Source organism: Chionomys nivalis, chromosome 15 (genome assembly GCF_950005125.1).
Source record: "Chionomys nivalis chromosome 15, mChiNiv1.1, whole genome shotgun sequence".
Taxonomy (NCBI): domain Eukaryota; kingdom Metazoa; phylum Chordata; class Mammalia; order Rodentia; family Cricetidae; genus Chionomys; species Chionomys nivalis.
Genome location: NC_080100.1, coordinates 44895223 through 44920832, shown reverse-complemented (window position 1 = coordinate 44920832; position 25610 = coordinate 44895223). Strand labels below are relative to the sequence as shown.

At 41.7% G+C, this 25610-nt stretch overlaps 1 protein-coding gene across 2 annotated transcripts; it reads right to left on the bottom strand.

Annotated features, from left to right (window-relative positions):
* Window positions 1-214: 214 nt before the first annotated feature.
* Cdk7 (cyclin dependent kinase 7) lies at window positions 215-24598 on the bottom strand. Of its 2 annotated transcripts, XM_057789624.1 has the most exons (12): window positions 24426-24598; window positions 24126-24185; window positions 19581-19614; window positions 17606-17673; window positions 14889-14957; window positions 11554-11664; window positions 9981-10099; window positions 8757-8856; window positions 6248-6334; window positions 5652-5801; window positions 4179-4326; window positions 215-3139 (listed from the first exon to the last, which is right to left on the bottom strand). In XM_057789624.1, exons 1-12 carry the CDS (start codon window positions 24489-24491, stop codon window positions 3111-3113), a joined length of 1041 nt encoding a protein of 346 aa, XP_057645607.1. In that variant the 5' UTR covers window positions 24492-24598; the 3' UTR covers window positions 215-3110. The 2 variants fall into 2 exon arrangements, with proteins under 2 accessions (XP_057645607.1, XP_057645608.1); XM_057789625.1 differs by lacking the exons at window positions 19581-19614; window positions 24426-24598.
* Window positions 24599-25610: the final 1012 nt, after the last annotated feature.

The following is a 25610-nucleotide window of genomic DNA, read 5'->3' as shown; positions in this document are numbered from 1 at the left end:
AATTCTGTCTGGTGTGGATGCAACAAATTATCAACTACATAGAAACAGGACAATGTCAACATTAACAGAAATGCATACATTTTTATGACCTCACAAATAAGTGTGCACATTAGATAAATTGCACATGCGCTCCTGGTACCGGCATGAAATGATTTAAAAATAAAATTAAAGTCATATGTGAATTTATCTTTACACAGGTAACAAGTCAGGAATTCTTTTTTTCCTTTGAAAGATTTATTTTGGGCCAGGCATGGTGGTGTATACCTTTAATCCCAGAACTCTGAAGCCAGAAGTAGGCAGGTCTCTAATACCAAGTTAAGGGCCAGGTAGGCCCTGATTACATAGTGAAACCTTCCCTCAAAAACAAAAAGGTTTATTTTCATGTGTGGGGCATGTGAGTGCAGATCCCCGAGGAGGCCAGAAGAGGGCAGCAGATTCCCTGGAGCTGGAGTGAAAAGTAACTGAGAGATGCCCCTGTCAGGGTTGGGAAATGACTCCAGCAAGCTCCCTCTCCTGAGCCCAGCCCCCCACCCCTTCTTTTATTATTTTTTAACCAGTTTCTCTCCAGTAGCTGCTATCCAGTACAGAACTATTCTCTACACCAGTCTGTCGACATCTTCAAAAGTCCAACTGGGCTTTACTGTACACCTTCCCTCTTGGAAGAAGGGGGGCTGGGGAGGGTCATGTGACTTCAAGTGAGTATGCAGCTACCAGTCCCTATCAGTCACTCACAATTCTGTCCTAATTGCACATAACATAGATCTTGGGGCGTATGGGAGGGTTTCCACCTATGCGCCCACAGGGAGTCACATCCATGTTGGGTGCAGGCTTTCTGCTGTGGCTCCCCCACTGCTCTGTGAGTAAGCCTACTAAGCTCAACCTTACTCTGGGCTGTCTGTGGAAGGTAAGAGGGGGTAGGCATTGTTTCTATCTGAACAGAAGGAATTTTAGCAACAGCAGCCCATGAGAAAAATCAACTATGTTACGCCAGTTCCAAGAGATACACAAACAAGAAAAGCACCCATGCACATAAGCTTAAAAAATAAGTAAATAAAAGCAAGAGATGAAATTCTCCTGTGAAAAGATGCACCTTCAGCATCAAGGATGAAAAAGCTCATGAATTTGTATAACTAGCCCTTATTTTCCTGGCCATTTCCCTTTCAAGCTAACTACTCTGGACTAAGCCATTCTGACTTAGCATTTTTGTTACTATTCTATATAAGTAGCCGACTCTGTCATCTCTGAGACAGGGTCTCATGATGACCTGTGGCTGACTGAGAACTCACTATGTACATCAGGAAACCAGAGAGACCTACCTGCCTCTGCTCACCACATCCAGATATGAAGCTGACTCCTGACTTGTTCTCTATGTCTTTGGGAGGCTCTTGTGCCACAAACACTTATGAGCAGCCAAATTTAGTCCCTGTGTATACTTACATTAAATAATAAATTTGTACAGTTCTTCTATAAAGTTTATATCAATCTGTTTATTTTTGTTTTGATTTTGAGACAGGGTTTCTCTGAAGCTTTGGAATCTGTCCTGGAACTCTCTCTGTAGACCAGACTGACAATGACCTCACAGAGATCCGCCTGCTTCTGCCTCCTGAGTGCTGGGATTAAAGGCGTGTTTCACCACTGCCTAGCATATCAGTCTTATTTTTTGAACCCCCAATGGGACTCAAGGAAAATGCAGAACAGGAGTGAAGCTTTGCTCTCTCAAACCTTCCATACGTGAAGTTCGTATGGGGTTGGAGAAATGACTCAGTAATTTGGCACTGGCTGCTTGCTCTTCTAGAGGACCTAGGTTTGATTTCCAGTACCCTCATGGTGGCTTACAACTATACACAATTCCAGTTCCAGAAAATAATTCTATTTTCTGGCCTCCACAGGCACCAGGAATGCACATACTACATAGACATACAGTAGACAAAGCACCATGCACATAATAACTTAGAAAAATAAAAGCTACAGTGGCCAACACCTTGTTTTAGCCTTGTTGAAATTCTTAAGGAACTTGATCCATGCGAGCTAGTTATCTCACCTAGGAACAATTACCCACAGATTCGTGTCATCTATTTTAACAGTGCCGTACTGAAACCAGGCTCACATATGCTGGGAAAACTCTCTACCACTAAGCTATACCTAAACTCACTCTATTGACCAGCCGGCCTTGAACTCAGAGATCCACCTGCCTCTGCCTCCTGAGATTTAAGGGATAAGCCACTATGCTTCACCATTCATGTTATTTTTAGGATAAATTTTTATCAGCAATAGAAAAATAACAGTCTGTAAACAAAGCATAGGTAAATAGCATTATTTACAATACATTATTATATAGTAACTAGATTCATATTCATTAATATGGAAAGGAAGGTTCTAAGTAAAAAACAAACAATAGCATGAGATGTAGTAGGTTTTTGTTATTTGAGAATGTTATACGTAGCCCTTGCTGGCCTGGAACTCAGTATGCACAGACCAGGCTAAACTCTGAGATCTACCCCTTCACATGCTAGGATCAAAGCTAACATAGGGGAGACAGAGTTCTCTGAAGGGAACAGTATAAAACCATGGAATGATAAACACAAATTTCCCCAAAGCTGTTTCCTTGGGGACGGTAAAAAGGAATGGAATGGAAAGAATTAAGAAGGCTGGTCATGCCAGAATAACCAAAACAACTCAAGAGCTGAGGCAGGAGGATCACAGTGAGTTCCAAGTGGAAAAGTATTAAGTGAGGTGTCAGTTTTATCTTCTCAGGTCTACTTAGTCTGGGTAGTGGTTAGTACCAGCAAAACTGTTAACAGTATTTTTCTGTTTTAAATACTACTCCTAATGAACTTGAGGTGGTGTATCATCCAGAGCTACAGATCTCCTAAAGCACTGTGAATTACATTTCAGAGAACTGGACTTATTTCTGTATGTTAATCAAAAATCACAAATATTTTATTTTAAAATACATTTAATAAAAATAACCATACTTTTACATATTTTTACATGTGTAGAATATTTACAAGTTCTCTTCTACAGCATTTAATGTTCCCTATTTTTTTTCTATTATTTGCCTTTTGGATTATTTCTTTCAGCAGTGAAACACTGTCCATTGTTGGCTGTAACTAAAAAATTAGCTTCTTGGGCAATATTCCTGAAAGGAAAACAAAAAGGTTGTTCAGGCACTGCATTCCAATGCCGTTAGCTGACTTACAGCACCTGCTAAACATTAACACAGTACACTTAGGAACTGCGGGACAAAGGCTGGAGAACTGGCTCAGCTCTTAAGAGCACTCACTGCTCTCTCAGAGAACCCGGGTCCAACTGCCAACAGCCACACAGCAGCTCAAAGCCGCCTGTACTGCCAGTTCCAGGGATCCGATGCCCTCTCTGTTCTTCACAGGTACTGCACACATGTGGTACAGAGACATACATGCAAATAAAGTACCCATACGCATAAAAATAAATTAAATTAAAAAAAAAATAACAAAGTCAAAAACAAAAATTATCTGGGCATTGGTGGCATAAGCCTTTTATCCCAGCACTTGGGAAGCAGAAGCAGGTAGATCTCTGTGAGTTTGAGGCCAGCCTGGTATACTACAGAGATCTGGGACAGAGACACAGACACACACATACCCCATCAAAAAAAAGAAAAAGCTGGGTGTGCTGAAGATACATTTAGTCCTAGCACTCAAGAGGCAGAGGGAGGTGGATCTTTATAAGGCCAGCCTGGTCTACATAGTGCAAACCAGTCAGAGATACATAGTGAGAGTCTTCATGCCAAAAAAACAAACAAAAAAAAAGCAAAACAAAACAAAAATACAAAAGGAGGGGCACAACGGGTGTGTGTCCAGAGCGGGGAGCCCAGATTTGGTCCTTGGAGTGTGCGTGTGCACTACTGCAATGCCAGCTCTGGCATCTGAAGCCTCTTCTGGTCTCCACAGATGGAAGACTCAGACAGCCACACAAAAGCTTATGATGAGGAGAGCGGTGAGGGTAAGAAGGCACCCATGGAGAGCTCTCACAACTGAGGTCTACTCAAAAGGACCCGAAGGATCCTCAGTTGAGGGTTAAACAGCTCACAGCTCCATTTTCTTAACTGGCTTCCTGTCACCAAGCTATACACGAGCTATTGAGTGCTTTCTGATGTCATTTCTTTCATTTGTTTGTTGGTTACCAATGGGGATCTTTACCTTGTTCTAAGGCCTCTGTTCTTTTTCGTTTCGTTGCCATGGCTGGATTTGGCTGTTCCTTTAGGGCTTCCGCTGGACAGTTTGGTCTTGGAAGCTGGCATCCAGGTGTTGGCCCTGGACGATTACTGAAATACTTAGTCTTCAATGCCTTTTCAAAGAAAATAAACCCAATGTAAGGTCAATCTCTTTTGTTTTATTTTAGATGAGGCCTAACTGCGAAGCACTGGCTGGTGTGAAACCTGGCATTAGCCCAGGCTGGTCGCCCACTTGTAGCACTCCTCCTGCTTGTTCTGAGTGTTGGGTGGCAGGCATGCAGCACCATACCCAGCTCAAAAGCAATGCTTTAATGTTTGTACTGCATGTAGGAAAATATAGCCCCAAATTGTTGACAGCATTAAAAATAGTATGTAAATACCCCATGTCCCAAAACAAAGAATCAGTATCAAGAATGTGGTTATAACTACTACAGATAAACATCCAGCATCCTACAACTGGCTGGTGCTGTTACTGCAGGAGGGGGGCTCACTCCCTTCTCATATTTCTAACAACAGCATAGACTGTACTGGAACCAATGAACTACAAATACAACAATCCACTGCAAATGGGTGAAAATTCACTTAGACTTATCCAAGGTTTCTATTAACCACTAGACTATAATATTGCAGCATTTACAAACTTCATAAAAGTAGTTTCCTCTCAAATGACAAGTTTGTCAGTTAATGCCTATTTATAATATACTAGGACTTTCCAACAGCCACTGTAGTTTAATCACTCTGGATACGTCTCCCAGAGTCAAAGCATGGTGCCACATGCCTAAAGTCCACATGCCTGTAGTCCACATGCCTGCAGTCCACATGCCTACAATCCACATGCCTGTAGTCCACATGCCTGCAGTCCACATGCCTGTAGTCCACATGCCTGTAGTCCACATGCGTATAGTCGGGAGGCTGAGGCGAGATCAGGACTTTTCTAAGAGTATAATGTATTTTGATCATTTTCTTTCCCCTTTCCCAACTCCTCCCAGTTCCTCTGGACCTACCCATCTTCTTATTCTTCTCTTTCAAAACAAAAAAGTTGGTGGGCAGTAGTGGCACACACCTTTAATCCCAACACTCAGGAGGCAGAGGAAGGCAGATCTCTGTGAGTTCGGGTCAGCCTGGTCTATAGAACTAATTCTAGGTCAGTCAGAGCTACACAGAGACACCGTTTTGGGGCGGGGGGGGGGGAGCTCATCTGAAATAAAGCAGTTTGAGTGAATACACATACACACCTTAGACAAGCATAAATTCTTACATGTAAAATTTAATATTAGCCTGAACAGTGTTTATAACTTGGGGAAAGGACACAAATACATAAGCCCACACACACGATATAAATCTTCCTGATATTTAAAGGCTATTAGAAAATCTTAGACATTTGAATTTTGTTTTATTAATGCTGCCAAGATGATCCTTAGTTTCCTAATATAAGTACCTGTGAAGCTGTGGTTCTAGCACACGGATTAAACAGGAACAAGCCTTGGATGAGATCGAGCAAGTCGTCTCCTGCTGCAATGAAGATGTGCTGCAATGGGATCCCAGGGAAACTCTTAAAAGTCACATAATCTGGAAGACTACACATGTCCTGAAAGAAAATTTACAGTTCAAACTTAAGTAAAGCATTTAGAGACATAGAAATGAAACAAAGAAACAAAACAAAAAAGCAAAACATAAGAAAAAAGAGGGATCTGTCTGCCCGTGTCAAACGAGTGCTCGGATTAAATGTGTGTGACACCACTGCCTAGCCCCTATGGCTAACTAGTGGCTTAGCTTTATTTGTTAGATCATAAACAAAACTTCACCACACCTCTTGATTATAATTAAATGCCACCATGGCCACCTATGAGGATACTTTGTAAATTAGTTCATTGACAGAGTACTTATCCAGCATGGAAAAGGCCTTGGTTCTTTGGCACTTTAGCATTGCAAAATTAATTAATTAATGTCTTCATTAGCCACATAGCTGCACTCGGACATAGCAAACACACCTTGCAGAGCATGACCACCTTTAGAGAACACAGAATGGCTTACCGGCCACTGCTCTTCAGTTGGTGTACCCAAGGTTTCAAATATTCTTGTTAGCTGATCAAGGTCTGAATCTCCAGGCAAAAAAGGAACCTAAAAGTAAGAAATAGACATTTCAAGGCTGTTATTGAGAATGATTACATGAAAAATGTTATAAAATGTTGTAATAAAAAAATTAAACTTAGGACTGGACAGAAGGCTCAGTGGTTAAGAGCACTGGCTGGTCTTCCAGAGGTCCTGAGTTCAATTCCCAGCAACCACATGGTGCTCCCAACCATCTGTAAGGGGACCTGATGCCCTCTTCTGTCATAATAGAACACTCATGTAAAATAAAATACATCAATAAATAAATTTAAAACAAACAAACAACAGTAACAACAACAAAACCAAACCAAAAAGCCAAACTCTGCAACAATTAAACACTTAGGTCAATAGGACTGGAAAGAGCTAAAGCTGTTAAAAGCACTGACTTCCATTATCAGTTTATTGCTGGTCAGCTCCAAACCCACCTTCTGCCCTCTGTCTGGGCAGTTTCTAGTAGGTACATACATTAATTCTTTAGTAGGTACATACATTAATTCTTTATTGATTCTTTGGCAATTTTGCATCATGCACTACATACAGTTTGAAGTGCTTCCCTCAGCGCCCTAGAGCAGATTTCCAACATACTCCAAACAGCAGATTTTTAAAATTTTATTATTTCCTATTATGAACAAATGCTTGCATGTGCATCTGTGTACTACGTTCATGCCTAGCACTCTCAGAGGGTAGATGAGGGTATCAAATTCCCTGGAGCCACTGTGAACCAGGTGCTGGATCTCGGGTCCTCTTCAGTGCCGAGTCATCAGTCTAGCGCCCAAAAAGCTGAGTTTTGGAAGTTACCAGAAGAGACTCAAAGCAACTTTGCAGCCATCTAATCCTCGGCCGTGCCTTTGAGCAGTGTCTAGAGTCAAGCCCTGGAATTCTTCCCTGGATAATTTTAGTGGTGGGCAATAGTGACTGTTGCTTACATCTGATACTCTTAGGATCAGATCAAGTACTTATTAGCCAACTTTTCACTGTCCCCATCCAACTACAGTGGTGAGTGAGGGACTGGGTGGAACACAGGCCAACTTCAAACTCAAGGTAATTTTTCCTGCCTCAGCCTCCCAGGTGCTGGAATCACAGTGTAAGCCACCACACTTTATATTTTTAAATGTTCCAGAACAAATTAATGTGTGACTTGTTGTAGGAAGATAAGGCCTACCAGGCCAAGAGATGAGCCCACCTGGAATCTGAGTTATTTTACCAACCTCTGTAATGGTCAATCTTGTCAGCCTGGTGGAATGTACAATCACCAAGAAAACAAACCTTAGTCAGGCAGTGGTGGTGGGATATCTTTAATCCCAGCACTCGGGAGGCAGAGGCAGGTGGATCTCTGTGAGTTTGAGGCCAGCCTGATCTACAAGAGCTAGTTCCAGGACAGCTAGGACTGTAACACAGAGAAACCCTGTCTCGAAAAACCAAAAACCTCGCTCAAGAGATTCACTGGGAAGGCAGAATCCAGGAGGGTGACAGCCTCTAGGGTAAGAAACAGCAGCAAACTGAACAGAGTTCAGAGCTTATATGAGGTTTCTTAGTTCGGGGAGGCTTCCCAGGGTGGCTTGGGATTGGTGGGATTTCAAGCCCTGGTCCTGGGGCCAAGTCAGGGTCAGGGTGTTTTCCTTGGCCCTTTTAACCCTACAAGAAATTCCCTTATGCTCAGAGGTTTGCCTTCATTTTTTCTTTTCTTTTTGGTTTTTGGTGAGGTTTGTTGTGGTTGTGTGAAGTGGAGCATACTGGGGAAACTTTCCCCTAGTGGAGCAGAGCTGTTAACAACTTCCATGGGAAACCCTACCTTTCTCAGCCAGAGCAGAGTTGTTACATTTGCAATGGAGCAGGGCTGTTAACTGCGTTATTTATGATGATTCTGTTGTTATTCCTTGGCTCCAGACTGCCATGATACCGTCCCAACCCAGCTACAATGCTTACATTTGTAAATTGTGTTCATTAAAGAGGGAAGACCCACTATAAGGTCAGGGATCCTGGATTAAATAAAAGGGAGTAGATGCAAGCATTTACCTCTCTTCCGTTGCCATGACTTCTCTGCCATGATGGACTATACTCTCAGGCTGTGAGCCTAAACAAAGCCACTCTTCCTTAATGTCATTTGTCAGGTATTTTGTCATAGCAAGGTGAAAATGGCCATGACTGGCCTTGACCTCTTCATTTTTCTAGTTCTTCCTCCCAAGTCGCTGAGGCTTTGTTTTGTCAGACAGAATTTTACCATGCAATTCAATCTAGTCTTGGGCTCACTTTGATCCTCCTGCCTCACTCTCCCACATCCTAGGATTATAGTAACTGTTGAAATTAACTTTTAACAAACTGACTTTGCTTATCAATTTCTTGTTGTAGGATTATGATGAAAAGATAATTCTAAAAAATTATGAGAATTTTATCAACCGTACTTAAGCGTGTACATGAATTTAGGACTTACCCTTAGAAGCAATTCTGCTAATATACAGCCAACAGCCCACATGTCCACACCCACACCATACATCCTAGCTCCAAACAGTAATTCAGGGGCCCGGTACCATCTAGGAAAGAATGAAATAATATCATATGAGAATCCAACTACTAAGGCTAATGTTTTTTTGGACAGGGTCTCACTAAGAAGCTGATGTCCTGGAACTCAGTATGTAGACCAGGCTGGCCTCAAACTCACAGAGATCTGCCTGTCTCGGCCTCCCGAGTGCTGGGGTTAAAGGCGTGCGCCATCACTGTCCAGCTAAGACGAATTGTTAAAAGATAAATTATCCTTGCATATTTTTAGAACGAACCACTCACCATGAGTTCTAAAGCACCCTGCCTTGCCAGGTCTCAAGAATACTATTCCTGAAATTCTATCCAAAATTTATTTTCTACTAGACTTTTCCCATTAATATGCTAACATATAACTTTTCTAAAATCCAAATGCATCAAATCCTTGTCTCATTCTTTCTTAAATTTCTTGCTTTTTATTTTTTTGAAAACAGGATCTTAAGCAGTCCAGTCCAGTCTCAAGATCACAAATTAAGGCAAACCCTGAATTAAGATTTATTGATTATTTTATGTATATGTATGTATAACTTTATGCCAGAAGAGGGCCATCAGATCCCATTATAGAAGGTTGTGAGAAACCCTGTGGTTGCTGGGAACGGAACTCAGGACCTCTGGAAGAATAGCGGTGCTCTTAACTGGAGAACTCCTCTCTAGCCCATACCTAGAATTTTTGATCTTCCTGCCTCTGCATTCAGAAGTGTTGAGATTTCAAGTGAGACACCATGTCTGACCCCCTAACTCTTTTTTATTATTATTATTATTTTGGTTCCACCTCACCTGTCTCTGCCTCCCAAGTGTTGAAATTAAAGGAGCTTGACACCATGCTCCACTTAGAATTTTTCTGAGTGAAAAGAGTTATTCGGAGATTCAAGGTACAGTTAAGTTAATCACTATCTCATCAAAAATATATCTGAAGACTGAGTTAATTAGATTCTGTCTGAAAGAGCTGTGTGTTTTTACTGTGGCAAATTAGACTTAATATAAGAAGGGCTGGATTTCAGACGACACCAACAGCAACTCACTCCCGAGTTCTGCAAAGGTATTTCAGAGAAGTTAGCTGATGCTCAGCTGTGACGAATAGCCTAACACCTAAACTCTTAATTTCTTAAGGCGTTCTCACCTGGTCACAACCTGATGCGTGTAAGCCCTATTGGGACTCCCAAATGACTTGGCCAGGCCGAAATCTGCCAGTTTCAGAACTCCATTCTCATCCAACAACAAGTTGTTTGGTTTCAAATCCTGTATCAAACAAAATCAAGTAGGATTAGAGGAAAATAACATAATGATACATTTAGCTAGCCTATTTATTTATTTGAGACAGTCCTATATAGCCAAAGCAAAATTATGGAGGATTCAAGAAAAACAGCATAATGATACATTTAGCTAGCTCACCTAACCACATACCTTATGTATTAATTTATTTGATTCAGAGTCTTATGTAGCCCAGGCTGGCTTTGAATTCACTAGGTAGTGAAAAAGGACAAACGACTTTCTGATGCTTCTACCTCTACTCCCAGAGTGCTGGACTGCAGTGTATGGAGCAATGTGATGTTGAAGATTGGAATATAGGACTTCATACATGTTAGGCATGCAGTTTACTAACTAAGCTGTGGCCTCAGCTCCTGTTAGCTTAACTTTAAAACAAGAAAACTAGGCATACTGGCACAGGCTGGTAGTCCCAGCCCTTAGGAAGGTTAAGACAAAGGATAACGAATACACAGGCAGCCTAGGTGTGGTAGTTTGAATGTAACTGGTCCCCAAAGGGAGCGGCACTACTAGGAGGTCTGGCTTTGGTGAAGATGTGGCTTTGCTGGAGGAAGTATGTCACTGTGGCGCGGGCTTTGAGGTCTCTTTTGTTCACAATTCCCTCAGTGTATGTAATACACAGACCAATTCCTGTTGTCTTCTGATCAAGATGTAGCCAGCGCCATGTCATTCTGTACACTGCCATGTTACCCGCCATGATTATAATGGTCTGAACCTCTGAAACTGTAAGTGAACCACCTTCAATTAAATGTTTTCCCTTATAGTCTGGTGGTCCTAGCACACGCCTTTAATCCCAGCACTCTGGAGGCAGAGGCAGGCGGATCTCTGTGAGTTCGAGGCCAGCCTGGTCTACAAGAGCTAGTTCCAGGACAGGCTCCAAAGCTACAGAGAAACCCTGCCCTGAAAAAAAGGTTTCCTTCTAACAGTTGCTGTAGTCATGGTGTCTTTTCACAACAACAGAAACCCTAACTAAGACTTTTGGCTAAAGGGGAAGACCCCATCTTCAAAACAAAAACCACCAACTGAGCTGGCAATGTGGTTCAGCAGGTAGAGCCATCTGCAGTAAACTTAATGATCTAAATTTTATTCTCAGAATCCAGAGTGGCTGGCGAGAACTGACTCATACCCTCCTTCACTTATGCACCTGCACTCACACACATAACACATGCATTCAAAAGCATAAAATAAAAACCTGAACTAACCAATGACAAAAAGTTTAATTAAACTTAAGCAGCAACATTAAAAGTCAGGTGTAGTAACACACACCTACAAGCCCAGCAATGAGGAGTTGAAATCAGAAGAACCAAGAATTTGAGGCCAACCTGGGCTACATGAAAAATCCCAGGCCATCCGTGAATACAAATCAGGACGTCTCATAGGTGGATGGATGGACAGATGGAGTATTACTTAAAATCTTAAAATCTTACCCTGTGTAGAATCCAATGCTGATGTAAATATTCTAACCCCTGAAGAGTCATCAACATGTAGGCTTTAATGTGGGATGGTGTCAACACAAGACTACTGTCCTTTATTATAACCTATAAAGTAGACAGGCAACATACAAGTATGTTTCATTATTCCAAATGAACTCTAACAAATAAAAAATACACAGAACGTACCCATACACATGCATTTCTTTTATTTATTTATTTATTTATTATTGTTTGTTTGTTTATTTATTTATTTATTTATGGCTTATCGAGACAGGGGTTCTCTGTGTAGCTTTGGAACCAGTCCTGGCACTCGCTCTGTAGACCAGGCTAGCCTTTAACTCAAAGAGATTTGACTGCCTCTGCCTCCCCAGTGCTAGGATTAATGCCAGGCTCATACACATGTACTTCTATGAGAGGTTATCCAACTTCCCTTTAGAAGATATCACATGAATTTCCAAAATTAGCAGGTTAAAAAGCATCATCATTTTCAAGAGAAAGCAATACTGTGCACCCTACAACTCTGGCTTACTAGTATAAAATATCAGGGCTGGAAAGAGAGCTCACTGGTTAAGAGCTCTCTTCCAGGAGCCGGGTTCAATTCCTAGCACCAATATGGCAGCTTGCAACTATCTGTAACTCCAGTTCCAGAGGATCTAACATCCTCACAGACATACATGCAGGTAAAACACCAATGCATATAAAGTAAATAAATAAATTTTAAGAAAAAAAAAGTGAGCAGTAGCATGGTGGGCAGGCCAGGCCAGACCACCGGGAGGGGAAGTGTGAGCAGCAACGCAGCAGGCATGACAACAGCAGTGGCCTCCAGAAACTATCTGACCACTAGAGCCTCAGCCTCACCAATGCCAGGAGGAATAATCACCCGAGTCTTGGGCCCAGAGGCACCTAGAGTTCGAGGCCAGCCTGGTCTACAAAAAGACAACCAAAATATTGGAAGAAATCAACAAATTCCTTAAAGAAATCAAGACCAAGAAAAAGCAATCAAACAGGTGAAAGAAATGGTTCAAGACTCGAAAACTGAAATAGAGGCAATAAAAAAACAAACCAAGAGCAATCTGGAAAAGGAAAATCTCAGTAAATAATCAGGAACTACAGATGCAAGCATAAATGACAGAATACAAGAGACGAAAGAGAGAATCTCAGGCATAGAAGATACGAGAGAGGAAATAGATTCATCAAAGAAAATGTTAAATCCAATAAATTCTTAACACAAAACATTCAGGAAATCTGGGATACCATGAAAAAACTAAACCTAAGAATAATAGGGATAGAAGAAGAAGTCCAGCTCAAAGGTACAGAAAATATATCCAGCAAAATCATAGGAGAAAACCTTCCCAGCCTAAAGAAGGATATGCCAACAAAAATACAGGAGACTTTCCAGGGGAGGCCTTAACCTCTCAGGAGAGGATGGGAAGTGGGGTGGGGTAAGGGGAGGAAAAGGGGAGGATTGGGTTTGGTATGCAAATAAATAAAAAAATAAATAAATTTTAAAAAGAAGCTTACAGAACACCAAATAGACCTTACCAAAAAAGAAAGTACCCTTGTCACATAATAATCAAAACATTAAACATTCAGAATAAAGAAAATATTAAAGAAAAAGGCCAAGTAACATATAAAGGCAGACCTATCTATCAGAATTACAGCTGACTTCTTGATGGAAACAATGAAAGCCAGAAGGTCCTGGTCAGGTGTTATACAGACACTAAGAGACCACAGATGCCACTACAGAATACTATATCCAACAAAGCTTTCAACCAACACAGAGAAAACAAGATATTCTCTGCTGGGCGGTGGTGGCGCATGCCTTTAATTCCAGCACTTGGGAGGCAGAGGCAGGCGGATCCGCCTAGAAAGGAGAAAAAAAGACAAGACCTCCTGAGTAAACTGGGTGAGTGGGAGGTGGGGGAGCGGAGAGAAGAGGAAAAGAAGGTAGGGAGCAGGAAAAAATGTACAGCTCAGTTAAAAACAACAAATTTAAAAAAGTATTGAATGTCCGTAGGCTTTGTTTGTACCTTTTGACAAATGCATTTAGTATTGCTTTGGGAAACCACTTCATCACAGCTCAGGTCACATGGTAAAAGTAAGACCGATCTAACCTCTACCTGAGACCTCCTCACTATAGCCTCTTTGCCAAGAGACAGGATGCTTAAGAACAGACATATGACCTATGACCTAAAACGTAATACCATTCAAGAAACCCAAATAATGCCTGTTGGTTGTGGTGCACACCTTTAGTCTCAGCACTCAGGAGGCACAGGCAGGCCAATCTCTGAGTTCGAAGTCAGCCTGCGCTATAGAGCAAGCTCCAGGACAGCCAGAGCTCCACAAAACAAAATAAAGCAAACAAAAAACCAGAAACCCAAGTACTTACAGCAGAATCAAAGGGAGTCAAGCATTTCCTTACCAGGGTAATTAGACTAAGACTACCAAGCTTGGAACTGGCTGGAAAATAGAGTGAAATGTAAGCTCGTGACTGATGGCAACAGAGAGGAAAAGAGAACCGAATCCAATGATTATCTGTAAGCTCTGCCAGTTTATTGTTAGACGTATCGGTTCCTTTTATTACTGGGCAGTATTTTCTTATATGGGTGACTAATCTGCTTAAATATACACTAGATGAAGTACATTTTAGCTGTTTCCAATTTTAATGAACACCCATACACCAAGTGATTTCTTCGCTAGCAATGTTTTTCTCTTGGATAAATAGCAAACAATGGTTAATAGATTACATTATTACTAATGACTGCAATTTTACTAATGTTATTATACATAATATTGGTAAATTAGTGGTACTGATGCTAGGACCTATAAGATATAGCATTGTCACCAGCCTGTATACTTAGTAAATTCCTTTTATTATTTGATACTGTGTTATAAAAAATCTCTTTTACCTTTGATCTGATAGTAAATGTAACTTTAATTTTAGAACTGTCCTATTTTCAAAAGTTACTATATTACTTATTATATACACTATATTATATATTACATACAATTATATATAATATATATTACAGCACACACACACAAAACTGTTGCAATCAAACCAGCAATGTATGAAAATTCTAGTTGTTTTAAATCCTTGAGTTGTCAGTTTTTCTGAGATTCAATTAATGAAAAGCATGAGACTTTAGAAAATCTAAATCTCTGTACTTAATACTAGAAGTACAGCTAAATGTAAAGAAATCAGAGGTCTTTTTGACTTCTGCAAAAGAGAGCCATTTTTTTGTGGGTCAGTATCCTATTAAAGCAAAACAAACACGCAGGTTCCACTCTCACTACATGGGGAAAGTCTCTAGGAACCCTAATCTTACCTCCAGGTCAGTTTCCATGAAATCAAAGACAAGGCTAATGTTAGATTTATGTCCAAATGCATCAAGTAGCTGCAAAGCAAAGTAAAACAAAGCAATTATATTGTTATTCTATATTAATGTTGGAATTTAGTGTTGATGAAAACCTTTTTCTAAGAATTATTTGTTTGCTTCCTCCCCCACCCTGCCCCACAGTACTGGCAGATGCTCTTACAGAAAGGTTGAGACCAGATATCACTATGTAACTCAAGCTGACCTAGAGCCTGCTATGTAGTCCAGACTGGCCTGAACTCACAACCCTACTTCCTCTGCCACTATCTCTCAGGTAATTATAATACAAATGTGCACTGCCTGACTTAAAATTTTAAACTGCTGGTAATTTCCCGTAAACATGAAAGTCTTTTATTAACATTCACCCCATTTTTCGACAGGAGTTAGTTTTCTCAGGCACAAAAATATTAAATCTTACTTAACAAACTCACTAAAAACTTAAAAACTCCTCTCCCTGAACCCCCAAGTATTAGAATAAAAAAAAAAAAAATCAAAATTCCACAGCCCTGATGGTGGTGGCACACGCCTTTAATCCCAGCACTAAAGATAGAGGCAGGTGGATTTCTGAGTTCAAGACCAGCATGGTCTAGAGAGAGCGTTCCAGGACAGGCTACACAGAAAAATACTGTCTCAAAACCAAACCAAATCAAACCAAACCAAACCAAATCAAACAAGAAGAGAAATTTTCACCTTAGTTTCTAGTTGAAAAAAATTTTCTGGGACTGGGGATAGGGCTCAGCAGTTATAGCCTTGTCACATAAATATGAAGACTGGACCAGAGTTCAGATTTCAGAAACCATGTAAACTCCAGGTTAGGAAAGATGTGCCTGCAATTCCAGCCTTAGAAGGGAAGAAGGGTTTCCCAGAGCAAGTTAACTAACAAAACCACCCAACTCACTGAGCTCTGGTTTTGACTGAGAGTCTCTGCCTCGTCATGGTGGCGCACGCCTTTATCCCAGCACTCAGTAGGCAGAGACAGGCAGATCTCTGAGTCCAAGGCTACAGAGTGAGTTCCAGGACAGGCAGAGGTACACAGAAAAACCCTGTCTCAAACAAAAGAAAATAAAAGCCGAATAAACGAATAAATAAATAAAATTCTAAGCAAAATGCTTAAGAAAATTCTTGTCAGGCAAAGTGATACACACTTGTAGTTCCAGTACAGTAATTACAGCAACCGACTGTAACAGGTCCCACACCTTAGCACAACAGACTCCATTATGGGAAAACCATTCAGGTCATAAAACTCAGCATGTAAGCAGTACCACCTGCCAAATGAAAACAAAGACCTAATCCATCAAAGTCCATAGTTCTGGGAAAATGTACTAACCTTGCTTCTTTTTGGCTTCTATAGCTCCGATTCTGGCTAACTGTTCCTATTAACTGAAGAATGTCAACCCAGAATATGCTTTTTGTGCATAAAAGCTCACTTTGAGAAATGCCTGGTGCTACACTGGGTTCCAAACAGTCAGTGTAGTTGCCAGCCAATTAATAAGACTCATTAACTTATTAAGTCCATTGGCTTGAACCCAAGCCTGAGTTGTCTTCTCTGGTGGATACCCCACAACATCAATTACTTGGAAGGCAAGATCACCTGAGTCTATGAGTTCAAGGCAACACTACACAAAAGGCCACCAAACAAAACAAGAAAAAGAGTCTCTTCTAAAGCGCATCTGCCATCCACTGAATGTGTGACTGCCCACTGCAGGTACTACTGCAGACACCATAAATGCCTTCAGTTGGCTAGCCGGCAAAAATTGAAAGAACATATTCCAGCCCTCATGCAGGCAAAAAGAAAGGTTCTGTATCTGAATGCAAGCTGCTACTTTTAAGCCTGTGCCTACAGCTCTCTAGAACTCAAAATAATTTCTGACAAAATTAGCCTGTATGGTAACACCTGACTCAATTCATCATCATCATGCATAATACTAATGATATTACAACAAAAGTGGGACAGAAGATACATTTCAAGTCAGGTGGTGGTGGCGCACACCTGTAAAGGCTTAAGCCCAGTATCGAGAGGCAGAAGCTGGGCGGTGGTGGCGCACGCCTTTAATCCCAGCACTCGGGAGGCAAAGGCAGGCGGATCTCTGTGAGTTCGAGGCCAGCATGGTCTACAAGAGCTAGTTCCAGGACAGGCTCCAAAGCCACAGAGAAACCCTGTCTCGAAAAACCAAAAAAAAAAAAAAAAAAAAAAAAAAAAAAGAGAGAGAGGCAGAGACAGTTTGGTCTCGGTGAGTTTGAGGCCAGCCTGGTTTACAAAGCAAGTTCCAGAACATTCAGGAATGTTGTACAAGAAACCCTGTCTTTTTTTTTTTTTTAAATATTTATTTATTATGTATACAATATTCTGTCTGTGTGTATGTCTGTAGGCCAGAAGAGGGCACCAGACCTCATTACAGATGGTTGTGAGCCACCATGTGGTTGCCGGGAATTGAACTCAGGACCTTTGGAAGAGCAGGCAATGCTCTTAACCACTGAGCCATCTCTCCAGCCCCAAGAAACCCTGTCTTGAAAAACCAAAAAATAAAGAAAATAAATTTCAAGCTGACCAACTTTCAAGGCTCAGCTACATCAACTCATCTCGCTGAGCCTCTGATCAACATTCACCATATTCAGAATATGGAGGATCCCAAAAGCAACCAAAAGCAAACAACTTAGATCATACTCACACCAATTATATTGGGATGACTGAGCTCCTGTAACAGTTTTATCTCTCTTAAGGCTGTTCTATTTATACCTATGGAAAAAGAATGCAAAAATGAACATGATTCTCAAATCTCAAACCTTTAACAAATGTGTTTTTTAGGAAAGGCCATTTCAGGAAATAAACATTTCACACATAAAAAAACAAATAATTTTTACTATTTGTATAAGTTCTTTTTCTCACATTGTTTTAAAGTAGCTTAACATCGTCTATGAAAAATGATGAAGCCGGGCGGTGGTGGCGCACGCCTTTAATCCCAGCACTCGGGAGGCAGAGGCAGGCGGATCTCTGTGAGTTCGAGACCAGCCTGGTCTACAAGAGCTAGTTCCAGGACAGGCTCCAAAACCACAGAGAAACCCTGTCTTGAAAAACCAAAAAAAAAAAAAAAAAAAAAAAAAAAAGAAAAATGGTTAAGTACTTATTCTACAGCACATCATTCTGAAAATCCTTACAACAACATATACAGACATGCAACAGACATGTGATAAATCTTCTCTCCTCTCCAACAAACATTAGAGGAAGACTCTGTGTGCTAATAGCAAAATGGCACTAAGGACACCTTTTTTTCAATACAAATGACCGGCACTTTCACAGATGAGAACTTTTCCATAGTAACTATTATCTGCTACACTGGGCCTGACACTCTAAGAGGCTTTGGAATAAGAAGTAAATCTTTCCCTAATGTGTCCAATTTATAGGAACTTTGTGTTCTGTGAAGATGTATCCTTCAATTTTTCTTTTTTTTTTAATTTTTTAAAATATTTATTTATTTATTTTATTATGTATATAGTATTCTGTGTGTATGCCTGCAGACTAGAAGAGGGCACCAGACCTCATTACAGATGGTTGTGAGCCACCATGTGGTCCTGAATTGAACTCAGAACCTTTGGAAGAGCAGGCAATGCTCTTAACCGCTGGGCCATCTCTCCAGCCCTCCTTCAATTTTTTTTAATATTTATTTATTTATTATGTATACAATATTCTTTCTGCGTGTATGCCTGAAGTCCAGAAGAGGGCACCAGACCTCATTACAGATGGTTGTGAGCCACCATATGGTTGCTGGGAATTGAACTCAGGACCTTTGGAAGAGCAGGCAGTGCTCTTAACCACCGAGCCATCTCTCCAGCCCCCTCCTTCAATTTTTCAAAGCAATTAGAAAACCAGAAATGCACTGGGCGGATTTAATCCCAGCACTCAGGAGGCAGAGGCAGGCGGATCTGTGAGTTTGAGGCCAGCCTGGTCTACAAGAGCTAGTTCCAGGACAGGCATCAAAGTGACAGAGAAACCTTGTCTCGAAAAACAAAAAAAAAAAAAAACAAACAACAACAAAAAAAAAACAGAAATGCAAAAGGTTGTGATGACTTCCAACACCAAAAACAGCACGGAGGACAGCCACTCAAGGGACCAACAACCTTACTGCCCTCCATTTAATTTATACGACTTGAATCCTTCCAATGCTTTTATGTTGTTTACTTTTCATTTTTCGGCTTTGAGACAGGGTTTCTCTATAACTCCGGAGCCTGTCCTCGAACTCAGATCTGCCACTATCGCATGGCTTGAATGTTGTTTCTATCAGGATTGTCTTACTCTTGAGACCAGTGGTCTCAACCTTCCTAATGTTGTAACCTTTTAATACAGTTCATGTTGTAGTGACCTCAACCATAAAATTATTGCTACTGCTACTTTTTAACTATATTTTTGCTACTGTTATGAATCATAATGTAAATACATGATATACAAGATATCTGACATACCAGCACTGTGAAAAGGATGTTTGACCTCCAAAGGGGTCGAGACCTACAGGTTGAGAACCACTGTACTAGAGACACTGTAATAATGCTATAGAATTATTTATTGTCAGCTCTCACTGGCATTTTCCTCATCTCCTCAGATCAGAATAAACGCATCTCCTGTTTGGTCAAATTATATGTAATACTTACCATCTTTAGCTTCTGATCTGTGTCCAAGTTTGATCTGGGAGAGAAAGTGGGGGAAACCAAAACACATTAACAATGTGCGGAGGATGGAGGTGGTGCAGGGGTTGAGAACACTGAATGCTTCCAAAGGATCCAGATTCAATTTCCAGCAACCACACACCGCTTACAACCGCCAGCTCCACTGGGATCTAATGCCCACTTCTGACCTCGTACAAGTGGTGCACAGACAGACACAGAAGTGAAACACCGATGCATATACAACAACCAAAATTTTAAAATAAAACTAAACAAAAACTCGCAATGTGTTAATATATAATCTACATGCACAAAAACTTATGCTACAAGCAGGACTGCCATGGTGGTGCACACCTGTCGTCTCAATACTTGGGAGGCAGAGCCTGGGCTACATAGCAAGATTCTGCTTCAAATAAATCGAAACAGCTAGACTGGTGGGCATTCCTTTAATCCTAACACTCATGAAGCAAAGCAGCAGATCTCCTGAGTTTGAATTTGAGTAAACTCAGGTTTACATCCTGAGTTCTAGACCCTGTCTTAAAAAAGTATGTAGCGATAATGTAGATCACGAGAACAACTGGGAATTCAAAGGCTGAAAGTATTGCCCAGGAGCAGAGTGAGTCATGACAGTGGAAGGCAGAGTTGGAGCTCCAGCACAGCAGGACCAAAATGAATCAAGCATATACTTTAAGTTTCTGAACTACACATGCAAACAACAGGCTCATCTGCTAACTGTACAATTTAATGTTAAACCTCTGGACCCACAATGTGGAAGTGAAAAATTAGCACAAGCTGTTCTCTGACGTGTACCATAAAACATGCTGTGGTACGTGCAAACACACACACAATAACTGATTCCTTTATGCTCCCGCCTTCTTTGTCTTTTTGAGACAGGGTTTCTCTGTATAGCCCTGGCTGTCCTGGACCTCGCTCTGTAGGTCAGGTTAACCTCAAATCCACATTGATCTGCCTGCCTCTGCCTTGAGTGCTTTGGGGGAGATTAAAGGGACTAAAGTTTGCATGATGCACCTCCACCGCCTGGCTCCCCCTTTTTGTTTAAGTTTTTGTTTATTTTGCTTTGTTTTTGAGAAAGGCTCTTGCTATACGTAGTCCAGGTTGGCCCTAACTTTCAAATCCTCATCTTAGCCTCTGAATACTACGCTTATACGTGTTAATTACTACATCCAGATCTCCTTTTATCTTTTCAAGTTAAAGAGAGACCAGCAACAGAGGGTATGCTACTTTATTTCTCCAAAATTACTTCAATTTAGTATACTTGGGAGAAAAAAAATGGCATGAACAGAAAATAACACATATAGTTGGTAATGTGTCCAGTACTCCAATGATTTTACAAACCAATCCACAAAATGTGACAGATGTTAGAAACAGTTAACGCTGGCTAAGCATGGCTCACTATGCTAAGAAGTTCAGTCTTATACAGAGCAGTGACCAGGCCAAAGAGCGTTCTGCTCCCTAGTACTTTATACAACAGTTGTCAATCACTGAAAAATGACCTCTGGAAAATACGCATACTTCCTTTAGAAAAAAAAGCTGCTAATGTATACTACAAAGAGAACCTTCTATTTAAAAGCAGGCCACATATCACAGCACAAAATGTAGGACAGAGGGCACTGACAAACTGATTATGAAATTTATGTGGGGAAGAACTCAAATAGACACACAATAAAAATAGAATAATCTCAAACCGGGTGGCAGTGGCATACACCTTTAATCTCAGCAGGTGAACCTCTGTGAGTTAGAGGCCAGCCTGGTCTGCAGAGGAAGTTCTAAGACAGTCAGGGTTACACAGACAAACCCTATCTCAAAAACAAACAAACAAAAACAACAAAAAACAAGAACAAAAAAAAAAAACCCCCATGAAACCAACAACTAAAAATTATCTCATGAAGTCCTTTATCACCAAGATTGAAGTGATTAGTATTCTGCTTTGCTTAAGTCAGCTAAAATTTTTAAACAACTCCAAGACTTCACACACTTACACAAGCTGTCCTCTAACATAGCAGCATGGCTCTCACCCCGAGATACAGATACATACACAAAATACTTAAAAATTCAAAAGCAAAAATAAGTAATATAGGCTAGGAATGTGGCTCAATGACAAAGCACTTGCCTAGAATGCTCAAGGCCCTGGGTTCAACCTGCATACACGCTAATGCAGGCACACATGCATACATATAAATAAAAGTTTAAGGGGGAGAGGAGTCCTGGGGAGATGGCTTGGTGGGGAACACTGGTTCTGCAAGCATGGGGATGTGAATTCCAACCCTCGGCATCTATGTAAAAAGCCAATCATGACTATGTGTGCCTGAAGTCCCACCATGGGGAGACTGGAACAGAAGATTCAGAGGGCTTGCTGGTGAGCCAGCCAATCATCCAGTCTGCCTTGCTAGACAAACCAAAATAGCAAGCATCAGGCTTTATTGAGAGCCCTTGTTTCAAAGGCAATCAAGACAAAGAACAGTGGAGGAAGTCATCAGATGTCCTACAGTGGCATGCAGGGGCAGACCTGAAAAACACCTGCACATACCACAAATACCTAGAAGACATACTCACACAGCAACCCAAAAGCCATCAACAGGGCAAACTGGCTAAGTAAGCTAAGAAACAGAAAAAACATGGCAATTCCATGTAATTTTTTAAATATTCATTTTATGTGCATGGGTATTGCCTGCATGCATGTCTGTGGACCACATGCATGCTCTTTGCCTGTTGAGGACAGAAGCAGATGTTGGATCTCCTGGAACTGGAGTATCGGACAGTTGTTAGCCGCCACATGAGTCCTGGGAACTTGGGTCTTCTATAAGAACAGCCAGTGCCCTTCACTGTTAAGTCACACCAGCGGTATTTTAAGAAGTCCAAGTCATAGTAAATGTAAAAGCAGTTTAATGAGTCTTTTTTTTTTTTTTGTAAAATCAAAAAGGCTGTCAGCAAATGAACATGAGTAGAAATTATGAGTGTTGAAAAAGGAAGGGTCACAGCACCAAACCCTCAATGTTCACAGAAGAAAGTACAAATGATGTCCAAGTTTGAGGGAAGATCCTCAAACCAGCCAAATGTTCAGGAGATAAATATCAATGGAAAGTTAAAGAAACTGAAAAAACAAAACAAGAGATAATATAGTATGTTAAAAGCCTTTGCCTATTAGTAACTTTTAAAACCACAAAAATGAATTATTTGAAATAAAATAAGTATTAAAGTCACCTTTAAGGAAGAAACATTTTATAATGACACAGGATACCTAGAACAAGAGATAGAGGCAGGAGTTACATAGTAACTTTTGAGGCTGGTCATAAGGGCTTTTAAAAAGGAGAAACAAGCCCTTTGGCAGCAGCACTCTGGAGGCAGAGGTAGGCAGATCTCTGTGAGTTCGAGGCCAGCCTGGTCTACAAGAGCTAGTTCCAGGAGAGGTTCCAAAGCTACAGAAAAACCCTGTCTCAAAAAACAAAAACAAACAAAACAAAACAAAAAAAAAAACAACAAGTGACAAAGAGGACCTGGGAGGCTGGAAGAGGGAAGCCTGGTCAGCCACACTTCAAGGGAGTAATGAACTTATAAAGGAGGAAAACAGAATATGGAGATCAACGACACCAACAGGCCCTGAGTCATGTGAGGAAAAACAGAGTGGTCCTGAGATGGCTACGGAGTTCAGTCCTGTGAGAAAGAGCATCGGGCAGCTTTAGTCCTAGCTTCAGCAACTATTAGCTGTGTGATCTTGAAGTCATCTAACTCAGGTCCCTCGGGGTGAAACAAGGACACTTTGACCTATTCTACAGGCTGTCTGAAAGGCTAACTGGGGGAAGAAAAGTAAGTCGAAGCGTCTGGCGTGCAGGAAACTATGTCAGAAGCGTTCTCAATGAATTTAAGTTTAAAAGTCACTTCAATCATTTTAGAAAGGGTACCACATCCGCGTTGTTAATGCCGATGAAAACCTTTGTGCACAGATAACACAGCTATAACCACCTGTGGCCTGGAAAGACCATGGCATCCAAAGAATTGAGGAGATGGCAGTACTTGCCTCCTTGGCCAACAACGACGAACTTTGATGGAGCAAAAAGTTCTAGTTTATATCGTTTGAACAAAAACTGGTTCAGCTCGAGTTCCACTTTGAAACACAAGACCCTAATTGTCTCTAGAAGGCGGGCAACTCCCACCATCAGAGCGTGATGGTGCGTATTAAAACAGAGCAAAACGTAGACACTTGGCAATCCCGGCACTCGGGAGGCAGAGGCAGGAGGATTTCCTCGAGCTGGAGACCAACCTGGACTACACAGCAAGACTGTCTCAAAGACAACTGGTCGCGCCAATCAACTGATCATGCACACGTAATTTCTGTAAGAGTTGCCCGGCATGCTGTAGCACGCCTACGAACTCATCACTCGCACGGCAGAGAAGCGGAAAGCTACAGCCAGTTCTAGGCCAGCCGGGTCGAAATAGGCAGCTCAGAGTCAGCGAGGGCTACGTGGCAAGCAAGACACAAAGACCAGAGAGACAACAAAGTAAAAGGTAACTCACTTTCTTAATGGCGACAATCTGGTTGGTGTTCTTATCTCTGGCCTTATAGACCGTAGCAAACTAGAAAGGAAGACAGTGAGAGGTCTTTACGTGATGGTTGGTTCTGGGTCCCCACCCCCACCCCTTTTTTAAACCCGGGATCCGGAGCGGGCTCGCAGCGGCTTGCTAGGTGGCCGGAAGGCCTCTTGTCCAGAAGGGAGGGAGGCCCAGGAGGCTGCGACGGCGCACCAGTCGGACCACCCTCCCCGAAAGAGAGCCCGCGGTGGCCAGGCTGTGCCAGCGCGAGAAGGGCCGCCTCACCTGTCCCTCCCCGAGGAAGTCCAGCTTCTCATAGCGCTTCGCTCGAGACTTCACGTCCACAGCCATGCGGGTGCGACGCCTGACTCCAGCAGAAAGCCAGGGCCTCCAACCCGCAGGAATTTAAAGCGTCTAAAATCTCCCAACAGCTACTTCCGTCCACTGGAAGCACACAACCTAATGGTCCCGCCCATACTTCCGCTCTGGGCGGGGCCAGCCCTACGGAAGCTGGTAGGGGCCAGGAGGGATGCCACGTGCGCACCGAGGCCGGAAGCGACGTCTTTTAGATGGCTGTCAATTCGTTAATGTTTTTGTGTTTGGTTTTAGCTTGGATTTGCTTCGCTTCCAAGGATAGGTCAGCGTTACCACACGGTGTTTCTGAGTTCGGAATTTAGCTAGGGTGTAAGACTTGGCCCCGCACCGGTTTTACTTTCCGTTGCCGCCTCAGTCGCTATGGAAGCCAAACCCCTCCTTCTAAGGAGAGCCAAATTCTTAAAGGCTGATTTATGAACAAGCCCAGGGAAGCAAAACCCAGCCCTGCTGAACATTATGTTATAGAACAGGTCTTTTGTCTTCTATAAAATCTAAACTAATGAATTAAGAGAAACAGCGGTTAGACATAGTAACACTGTCAGCTGTGAATTACTAATTATGCTTCAAGCCCATCTATCTGCCAGTTAACTGGCTCCAGCAATGGTTTCCGTTTGAGTCATATTTTTATCTTCATATCGCTCCAGTTTGCAGGGTGGTTTTGCTACGACCTCAATTCCCTGGTGAATTTTAACAATTTATTTTCACATTGTTCAGCTTTTTCTCTCTCGAGAAAACAAATGAAGCCAAAATTACTTCTAAAGCAAGAATCACACGTTTTAATGCCATTGCTTTTAATTTTTATTTTATGTGTATGGTGTTTTGCCTGCATGTGTCTGAGTATCATAGGTGCACAGTGCCCATGAAGGTGAGGAGAGGGTATTGGATCCCCAGGAACTGGAGTTACAGATGGCTGTGAGCCACCATGTGGCTGCCGAGAACTGAACCTGGGTCCTCTGGGAGAGCAAATGCTCTTAAGAGCCGAGTCATCTCCATGCCCTTAATACATTTGTTAATAAAATCGATGACATCATTTGTTCAAATTGAGCTTCTACAGAGTTGACCAGGTCAAACCAAAGGCAACCAAGCATCCTAAAG

Coding starts and splice junctions, on each gene's coding strand:
- Cdk7 (XM_057789624.1), bottom strand. CDS start 24,491: ATGGCTGTGGACGTGAAGTCTCGAGCGAAGCGCTATGAGAAGCTGGAC. Junction 24,186..24,425: donor ACTTCCTCGGGGAGGGACAG/GTGAGGCGGCCC, acceptor CTTCCTTTCTAG/TTTGCTACGGTCTATAAGGC. Junction 8,857..9,980: donor ACGCATCAGGTTGTGACCAG/GTGAGAACGCCT, acceptor ATTCTTTCCTAG/ATGGTACCGGGCCCCTGAAT.